Here is a 9724-nt window from a genome sequence, read left to right as displayed (position 1 = left end):
CGAGAATAAATATGGATATGACAGATGATCATATGACTACACTGCCTGAGCCATCCACTAAAATGGATTTTCAGGGTATTAATGCGAGTCCCCTTAGATGCAATGACAGACAGATAGCCTGGGTTGCAGATTTGCAAACAGGATACAGCGCAGTAAAGCAGGAAACCTGCTGCCTGTAATAGACACATGAAAGTTGAGCTTCAGACTTGTCAAATGAAGGAGCATCTCAAATTGTTTGGCCGTGCTGAAGTTCTCGTGCAATGCAAATACACTTGTATTTCAGGTCATTGGCTCCCACAGGGGCTGGACTGAACCTCCCCAAGGCAATTACACTACTGGTATAATACAAAGTGTAAGATCTGCAAGATCACCTATTAGCTGGGGACTCAGACGTATTAATGACACCGTAAAGGACAGAACGTCTTTACTGTAAATCATCTTTACTTTCACAAAGGGATTTCACTCTGCAGTGCCATAATGGTGAAGTTTCCGCAGGAATCCGCGGATACAGAGAGGGCGTCGGACGAGCTAATATTTTTTGTGAATGGGAAAAAGGTAAAGTGTCTATTTCTGGTTATTTTTATGGAGTTATTAGCAGATCCGGGACGCGTCTGTACAATAAGCCTATCAATCAGTTTAATGATCATTAAAGCTGTAATTGATATTATTTCTTAGTTTGCACTTGTAGACAATTGCCTCTCTTTATAAATAACATAAAAAGTCCTATACTGTATATACATATATATATATATATATATATATATATATATATATATATATATATATATGGAAAGGAGAAGGAATAAAACAAACTTTTAAAATGTAGTTTTGATTCAACACATTGGTACATAGATTTACAGTTCAAAATGATTTTACAATCCAGAAGACAATAAAACAAATATGATGATCCAACATCAAGTGATGTTTACAATGAGGATTCCACAGATATAACCCTACGCGTTTCGTCCCTTGGGACTTCCTCAGGGGTGATCTGGATCATGCGTTGTACGGATGTTCTTTGAGGTCGCAGATAGAAATTAGGACCGATAAGGTAGAGCGGTTGCTACAGAATGTTACGTTCTCTATGTAGAACCTTTTTAACATAAAATAAGTTCCAGGATAGCCTGGGAATACATCAAATCTCGCATACAGGGATAATCCACTTATTGGTGAGTATCACTTTAAGGCAGCCTTTTTAGAAATGTATTGCTTTCAAATGGGGAAACAGTCTGTAATACAGGGAAGTGGTGTCTCCAGATGAAAGCAGCAGGTTTTGGTTTTGAATTAAAAAAAAAGCAGATAAAAACTTGAAATCATGTAATTTGGAACAGTTTTTGTTGGTATGGTGTCATGAACCTCAATATCATTAATTTCCAGTCATTTCCAGTCAATTTTGACCACCTTACAGCCCACATATTATTATTATTATTATTATTATTATTTTAGAATGACTAGCTATTTATAGGGGGTGGTATTTGTTTGGAGTGTTTGGTGGGGCGGCAGCGCGTTAAGCTGCTCGTTGAATCACCCCATTCAGTGACCCTGCAGGATGATGGCCGGACTCTTAAGCTGGCCAAACACTACTGCAATGTATGGCAGCAGTGTATGGGCCACTGAACCCCCTTCAGCCACCTGGGACCTTCCTGGGTGGCAGGATCACATGCGGTACATCTCCCTTTTACATCTGAAGTATTGCATGCAACCCCTTTCCCCACCGCCGGGAGGAGGGTCTGATCTAAGCAACGACCTGAACTTCCACCCGGTGACTGATGGCGGCAGCGCCTGACGTCACCCACACCTGTAGGCAGGTGATTTGAATATACCTCGGCTTCCCTGGTGTCAGGGTGCCGGTTATAACGTTCAATAAGCCTCCCTCTAGTGTGTGCCTTAGCCAGTGTGTTCCCGGTCCAAGTCTGGTTCCTGCTTTAGCGTCCCAGCTGCCTGGTAACCTGCTGTGTTATCTCCTGGCCTGATCTGTCCTTCCACTCTCAGATAGGTCTGGGGATGCAGAGCCAGATGTACTAAGCTTCAAAAGTGATTAGCTGGAGAGTGATAAACAGCCAGCCAATCAGCTCCCACCTGCCATGTCACAGATTGTGTTTGAAAAACGTCAGGCAGGAGCTGATTGGCTGGCTGTTTATCACTCTCCATTTTATCACTTTTGAAGTTTCGTGCATCTAGCCCATCTTCTTGCATTGTTGCAATTCTAGTTACTCTGTTGCATTTTTTCCGGTTCCATCTTTTGTTTTGTTACACTCATTGTATTTTGGGATCTCCGGTAACATCGTATGCATTGTTGAATTTGTGGGTCTATATACTCCTTGGAAGGTGCGTGCTCTCACATCAGTTGAATCTTATCTTGCGGCACTTTGCCTCCTGCAGCAGCCTTGGATGAAAATCTTGACAAAGAAATTGAAACGATGCTTTGAGCTCTGTGTTTGTCAATACTATTTAGGTGTGAGTGCCGCCATCATTCTCTGGCCTATTATTGGATGGCACCTGGGATGCTGTAATTTGAAGGGGTGAGTGCAGAGTCTTGGACTTTTGTACACATCTCTCTTTATATATAGCCTTAGCTTAAAATCTCTAGTGTGTGTATATATATATATATATATATATATATATATATATATATATATATATAAATATAAAAGTAATTTACAGGCCTTTACTTCTCTGCTGCTGGCTTTGATTGACACATCAAACAGGAGGAGAGGGAGAGCATCCAGGGACTATGTAAAAACTGGACCCGGACCGGACATCAAAATCGGCGGTCCGGAGCTTGTAGTGTCTGGTGATAGCTATCATCATGGGGAAGGGAAGATTACAGCCTCCCCATGTGGTCCGGACCGTCCGGTTTGTGCTACATGGCCGGACCTTACAGGGAGGCTTTATTCTCCCCCTCCTCCTTTACTTGGTGACAGCTGTCACAGACAGCCCCCCCGGACAGGACACCCCCCGGGTGTTGTCCTGGTCCGGTTTTTTCCCATACCCGAGTGTCCACATTCCTCTCTCCTCCACCGAGCAGGGCCATCCGCAAATGGCTGTAAAGGTCAGGACCCCACATCCTCCTTCCCTTCCCTGCAGCTACTCAGGAGCCCGCGGGCTGCCCCGCACCTTCACATACAATATTCTTGTAGAAGGGAGCAGTCGTAGCCCAGCATCAGCAGCTGTGACGGCTGTCATACAGCAGAGCAGTGCCTCTTATCTGTGTGGGAGAGCGAGTGGTGCTTTCATAGCGGGGGGCCCGGAGGTACGTACCCTCAGAGCCTCCTCCCCCTTAATCTGGCTCTTGGAGGATGGTAGGCGCAGCCTATAGAATTGCTGGGCAAGCCCAGCAAACTCAAGAGGCGTACCCCCTGCCTGTTCAGGACTGGCTCATGACATTGGCACTCGCCCCAAAATCCTGTGGACACATGCATCTGCCGAGTGACTGTGAGCACCAGGCGCAGTAGGAGAATTCATTTCATGGTAAGTAACCATCAAATGATTTTTCCTCAGTGTGGCCACATGCGAACATATATGTACATATCTGTTCGCATCCCTGCACAGGGATCGAAAATCTAATCTAAACGCGTTGGCCGGCTACCTGGACTTGCACTTTTTCTGGACTGCTTTTTGGTATTTCTGGACACTTATTTAAGGTATTTATGTGGTGGACTCCCTAACATTTAAGACTTATCCGGACGGTCTTCATTGCTACTACAGAGAGTCTCTGACATCATCCACTTGCCTTTGATTCGTTGTTCCAGTTTAACTTAAGTGTGATCTATTTTTAAGATTGTTATTACTAAAGGCTTTTTATTCAACTATCCACTATTGGTTGTTTGGAATTTCAAGATAAAGATACCTAGATGTGTTTGAAAACCTTCCTGTGTATTGTGAGTTATCGGTACGCTTATTTGAAAGAAACCTCTATGTGTACATCCTTGTTTTTTGAGTGAGTCAAAAATGTACATTTAAAAACTCTCCAAACACCTGGTGCATTTTGGTGAAGGCTATCAACACCACTAAAGATACCTTTATGAGTTTCAACACACACACACACTATATTGTGAGTGTGGTTCGTCTCGTTCAAGTATCATCTATCCCCTATCTAAAAAAGTAAAAATTAATCCTACACATTGAATTCTTCTCTTATTTTCACATATTAACATCTGATGAGAATTGGAGAAGAAGGAAGAATTCCTACAGTCAGTGCTCTGGATATATCCTAAAATTCTCTTGTATTATATTGTCTCTACTTGTTTTTGGGTTGAACAAGTTTTTAGGGTAGTGTTGATCTGCTCTTTTGTTCCCCTTGCGTCTTGAAATCCTCCAGTGTTTTTCCACTTAATTACTGTGTATATGTAGCTAAAGAACACAGAAGAAATTAGAGCAATGAAACAAATAGAAGAAAGTGGTAAAAGTCACAGGTTCTATGAAGGTGGAAAATCTATTCAAAAGTTTCGGCACGAAAACATGACAATATGGTCCTGTTATCACATACCAGCACTCATAGGGCAGTGACGTGCGGTGAGGTCAGTGACTGGTGAGGCACTTACGCCAAGAAGCCATGCCGTACGCAGAAGTTTCCAATGGTTGGGATGGCCACAGCCCGGCAGCCGTAATTTCCAGTAGTGACATTCGGCTGCAACCTGGCGGCCGGACTGTCCCGTGAATGGACACAATCCTGTCCATTGTTAACTACTGTGTACGGCACGGCTTTTGACCGTGCGGGGTTTCGCGCCCGGTGTCAGCCGGAGCGCGTGAAACCACCCTTTGGGAGCTCTTATCCAGGGCCGGCGTCACCACTAGGCAGCTCTAGGCATTTGCCTAGGGCGCCGGCACCTGGAGGGCGGCAGTTCGCCCCTCACCCCCAGCGAACTGTGTAAAAAACTTGTGGCTCCGGCGTCCCTGCAGTGCTGGGGCGGTCAGGGGTGTCCGTGCCGTAGGGGTACCTGCGGCGCTGTCATGTGTATAAAGCTGGCAGCTTTATACACATGACAGCGCCGCAGGTACCCCTACGGCACGGACACCCCTGACCGCCCCAGCACTGCAGGGACGCCGGGGCCGCAAGTTTTTTCCACAGGTACCACCCCCCCTCCCCCCGGCACGGGGGCGCCCCCACCCCGACTCGCCTGGGGCGCTCCGGTGCCTTGCACCGGCCCTGCTCTTATCTGCGCCATTCCTGCTGGCAGACTGCCAGCCGCTGGCTCACGGTGGCTCTTAAAAACCTGTATGAGGGGGCAGAGCCAAGACATGTCACACTCTTGATTGGCTCGCGGTGGCCATCTTTACATTTAAAAAATTGCACGGCAGGGTAGTCTCGCTGCCGTGTCTATGTCTGACTAGCCCCAATAGCTTTTGATATATAAAAAGTAATTAGTGTTACCTTTGCACTACAAGTCCCAGCAACTGACGAATGATGCTGAAACTTGTACTGCAATGATAACTAATTAACTATCTATATATATCAGTGGGAGCATCCTCCCTGTCTTGGCCCTTCCCCACATCACATGCAGGGAAGCAAACTGAAAGCTCCCCCCTGCATCTAACCGATCAGGGACCATGGGCAGCCGGAGGTTGGAGTTAGGTAGCGGGAGTTCAGCGCCAGGCTGTGGGCAGCCAAGTCCCGCTGCCTTGTGCGCAAACGAAATCCCCGCCAGCCGCCACTACTACCCCGCCGTTTAGGACCACTGACTGCAGCCCCTGCCGGCACCGATGCCCGCTACCGCATCTGCTCGCGGACATAGCAGGTATCGGCAGAAGCGGTACTTTCTGCCATTGCCCGCTACCGCAGATGACCGATACTCCTGCCACCTGCCGAGCCGCTGCCCGCACCACTCTACCTGGCGTATGTGTGTGTTAGGGACAATATAGATAAAAGTGAGTGTGTGGGGACGTGGGGACTTGGGAGGGGATCAGGAATCATTTTTTTATATAATAGATGTTATATATATAGGCTAGCGTGTGTAACTACATGGCGATGCAGCTGAGCAGGTCCCTGCAGACACCGTCACTGCGCAGCTCAGGGGCAGCGGATACAGGCTGTCAGTGATTGACAGCCTGCTCCGCTGTCCTATCACATCTGTCTCAGTGACAGGGGCGTACGTCCCTGTCACAGAGGCAGAGAAGTAGATGCCGCTTCACCATACATTTTCAATGGGCTTTTCAGCCTTTTTTCTCCCTTTTTTAGCCCTGCCCCCCGCTGCCAGACAGTTTTCAATGGTCAGCAGGAGGCACAGCTCCCGCTGCGACCCAGCCTCCCCAGTGTCCCACCTCATAGATAAAAAAATAAAATAATCAAATAACATATTTATAATACAGTATATCTGCTAGAAAAATCATCTTTGCATTTTCTAATCAGTTTTGACAGGTGAGGCACTGCCTCCCCTGCCTCCCCTGACTGCATGTCACTGTCATAGGGTATGCAAAACCTTTAGTGATGCGTTTCATGGGCACGCTGCCCACTTCCTCAGAGAAGAGTTCCTATCGAGTACGATTCAGTGGTTCACTCTGTAATAAATGTTGGACAAATGACTGCTCATGTGTCATCCTCATGAGCAGATCAGTCGGCCTTCATTGTGATCGGGGCGGCACCACATCAGCAGGGGAGGAGTGTCCTGTTGGACTGCTGATAGCAACCGGACTGGCAGTCCTACAATGGGGTAGAAGTTATCTGCTGGATTGCTCACACTGCTGATAGCACCCAGGACTGGCAGTCACACACAGTGGGAGGAGTTATCTGCTGAATTGCTCATACTGCTGATAGCACCCAGGACTGGCAGTCACACAGGGGGAGGAGTTATCTGCTTCATTTCTCACACTGCTGATAGCACTCAAGACTGGCAGTCACACACTGGGGGAGGAGTTATCTGCTTCATTTCTCACACTGCTGATAGCACCCAAGACTTGCAGTCACACACAGTGGGAGGAGTTATCTGCTGAATTGCTCATACTGCTGATAGCACCCAAGACTGACAGTCACACACTGGGGGAGGAGTTATCTGCTTCATTTCTCATACTGCTGATAGCACCCAGGACTGGCAGTCACACACAGTGGGAGGAGTTATCTACTTAATTTCTCACACTGCTGATAGCACCCAAGACTTGCAGTCACACACAGTGGGAGGAGTTATCTGCTTCATTTCTCACACTGCTGATAGCACCCAAGACTGACAGTCACACACTGGGGGAGGAGTTATCTGCTTCATTTCTCACACTGCTGATAGCACCCAAGAGTGGCAGTCACACACAGTGGGAGGAGTTATCTGCTTCATTTCTCACACTGCTGATAGCACCCAAGACTTGCAGTCACACACTAGGGGAGGAGTTACTGGGATGATGGGAAGTGGGCAGATCTTTACTGGTGGGAGACCACTTTCTCAGTCATATTAAGGGGTTCGTGAAAAAGTATTGAGTGTCCACCAACCGTGCGCTTTAGCTGCCGATTAGAAATATATATAGAGGGTGTTTCCCTTAACCCTTAGCATAGACAATTGAATATAAAAAGTTTATACATATCTCATAATCTGGCGCTGAGTTGTTCAGAAAACAAATATCCTCTCCCCTTCGTTTGGATATAATATATGTGGAGGATAAAAGGGTGGAATATAGTGAAGCACAGTTATGTACAACAAACAAAATTTTAATTGACACCAGTAAAAACAAATAGTGCCTGGTGGATCACATTCAGATCCTTCCAGCGCATATACTGTAATACAGACAGTGGTAATGCAGTATTGTAGTGGATTTACATTGGAGCGCCACCTGCCCGACCCAGAGGGGATGTACCGGAGTTGAGAACGGACTGAGACCTGTGAGTTTCCCCGGGACTGATTCACTTGTGCCTATTTTGAACTGGCGACCAGTTCAAACCATTCCGGTAATTGTTTCACCTTTAAGTTGGAAAGGGGGACCCTGCATTTATCCACTACAATACTGCATTACCACTGTCTGTATTATATGCGCTGGAAGGATCTGAATGTGATCCACCAGGCACTATTTGTTTTTACTGGTGTCAATTAAAATTTTGTTTGTTGTACATAACTGTGCTTCACTATATTCCACCCTTTTATCCTCCACATATATTATATCCAAACGAAGGGGAGAGGATATTTGTTTTCTGAACAACTCAGCGCCAGATTATGAGATATGTATAAATTTTTTATATTCATATTAACGGGTTCAGTTATGTATTTATTGTGGTATACAAAGTGAAACAGAAAAAGATCACAGTATAACACCTTTAAAAAAAACAATAGAACAATGAGACGGAGGGGAGTAATCAATGGTTCACCCCAGATGTACCGGATCCCATGGAGTGTCACCTTTTTAGAAATCCTTCTTTTACAACCAGGTTTGTCCTCAGAAAGCTACAAGTAGACCCACAAACGCATTTCAACCCCAATTGGGTCTTTTTCTGAGGACGCGTGCAAGTGAAATCCACTATACATATCAAGATGGGAGTTCTATGTCACATGGGATGTTGCTATGGCCAACCAATCAGAGACTATCTATTATCTTTTAGGAGGTGCTAAATAAATAAGAAGTAAATTCTGATTGGTTTCCCATAGCAACATCCCATGTTAGTAATTTCCCCCTTTACATTATATACATGCCTGACAGAAGAGACTCCACGCAGTCTCCAAAAAATGAAGAGCTGGGAAGACACACTATCCTAAATCAGTATTGCTAATGCAAGGCGTATACAGTGATTTGTGTGCACTGAGGACCAGCCTATGAAGCAGCAGGTGGCACTTACATCTGGTCATCCACACATGGAGCTGAGACTATTTGCCACAGGCGTCTCCTGGTCATGTTGGTGCAGAAAGAAGGTGATATCAGTGTCAGGCAAGAAACGTCACTACAAGGATATACTAGTATAAAGGTCATTACCATGCAACCAGTGCCGCCATTGGTGCATACTTGCCTACGTTTGAAAACTAGTTTCAGGGAGATTATAGTTGGTAGTAGAATTTCACACAGTGCCCCATTGAGGGGGCGTGTCATGCAACACCCAAAGGGCGTGTCTAGTTCCATATATGGAGAGATTGTGAAAATAGATTGTGAACGTGGCACCTAGAAGCGTGGGTGTGTACTGCTACATCTGAGAGGAATCTTTTACAATGACTTATATCCAAATGTAGATGAGCCCAAAGCAGTTAATAAGAGATACTATACTTGGTAAAGTGCTGGGAAATGGCGCTGATGATTCAATGTAAATGTATCAGTCTCTTATTCCTTAAAAATGCAACAGTGTAATGTGGGTTAGGTGACATGAGGGAGATTGCTAGACTAATGAGGGAGAGAGGGAGATTGGTGCTATGTCAGGGAGTCTCCTGCAGAATGCAGGAGGGGCGGTAACTATGACGTAACAGTGTAATGTGGTCTAGGTGACATGAGGGAGATTGCTAGACTAATGAGGGAGAGAGGGAGATTGCTGCTATGTCAGGCAGTCTCCGGCAGAATGTAGGAGGGGAGGTAACTATGATGTAACAGTGTAATGTGGGCTAGGTGACATGAGGTAGATTGCTAGACTAATGAGGGAGAGAGGAAGATTGCTGCTGTGTCAGGGAGTCTCCTGCACAATGTAGGAGGGGAGGTAACTATGATGTAACAGTGTAATGTGGGCTAGGTGACATGAGGTAGATTGCTAGACTAATGAGGGAGAGAGGAAGATTGCTGCTGTGTCAGGGAGTCTCCTGCACAATGTAGGAGGGGAGGTAACTATGATGTAACA

The 9724-nt window shown here is 46.0% G+C and overlaps 1 protein-coding gene across 2 annotated transcripts in view; it reads left to right on the top strand.

Annotated features, from left to right (window-relative positions):
- The first annotated feature begins 355 nt into the window (after positions 1-355).
- Positions 356-9724, top strand: part of XDH (xanthine dehydrogenase) — a 64951-nt gene continuing 55582 nt past the window's right edge. The window contains exon 1 of one of the 2 annotated variants that reach the window (XM_083175514.1): positions 356-555. In XM_083175514.1, the coding sequence (XP_083031640.1) occupies positions 478-555 (78 nt within the window). In that variant the 5' untranslated portion in view covers positions 356-477. Of the gene's footprint in view, positions 556-3452; positions 3472-9724 lie in introns of those variants that run through there. The other variant, XM_083175515.1, reaches the window with a different exon arrangement.

This window comes from Crinia signifera, chromosome 3 (assembly GCF_055691185.1).
Source record: "Crinia signifera chromosome 3, ASM5569118v1, whole genome shotgun sequence".
Taxonomy (NCBI): Eukaryota; Metazoa; Chordata; class Amphibia; order Anura; family Myobatrachidae; genus Crinia; species Crinia signifera.
This window is presented reverse-complemented; position numbering and strand designations above follow the sequence as displayed.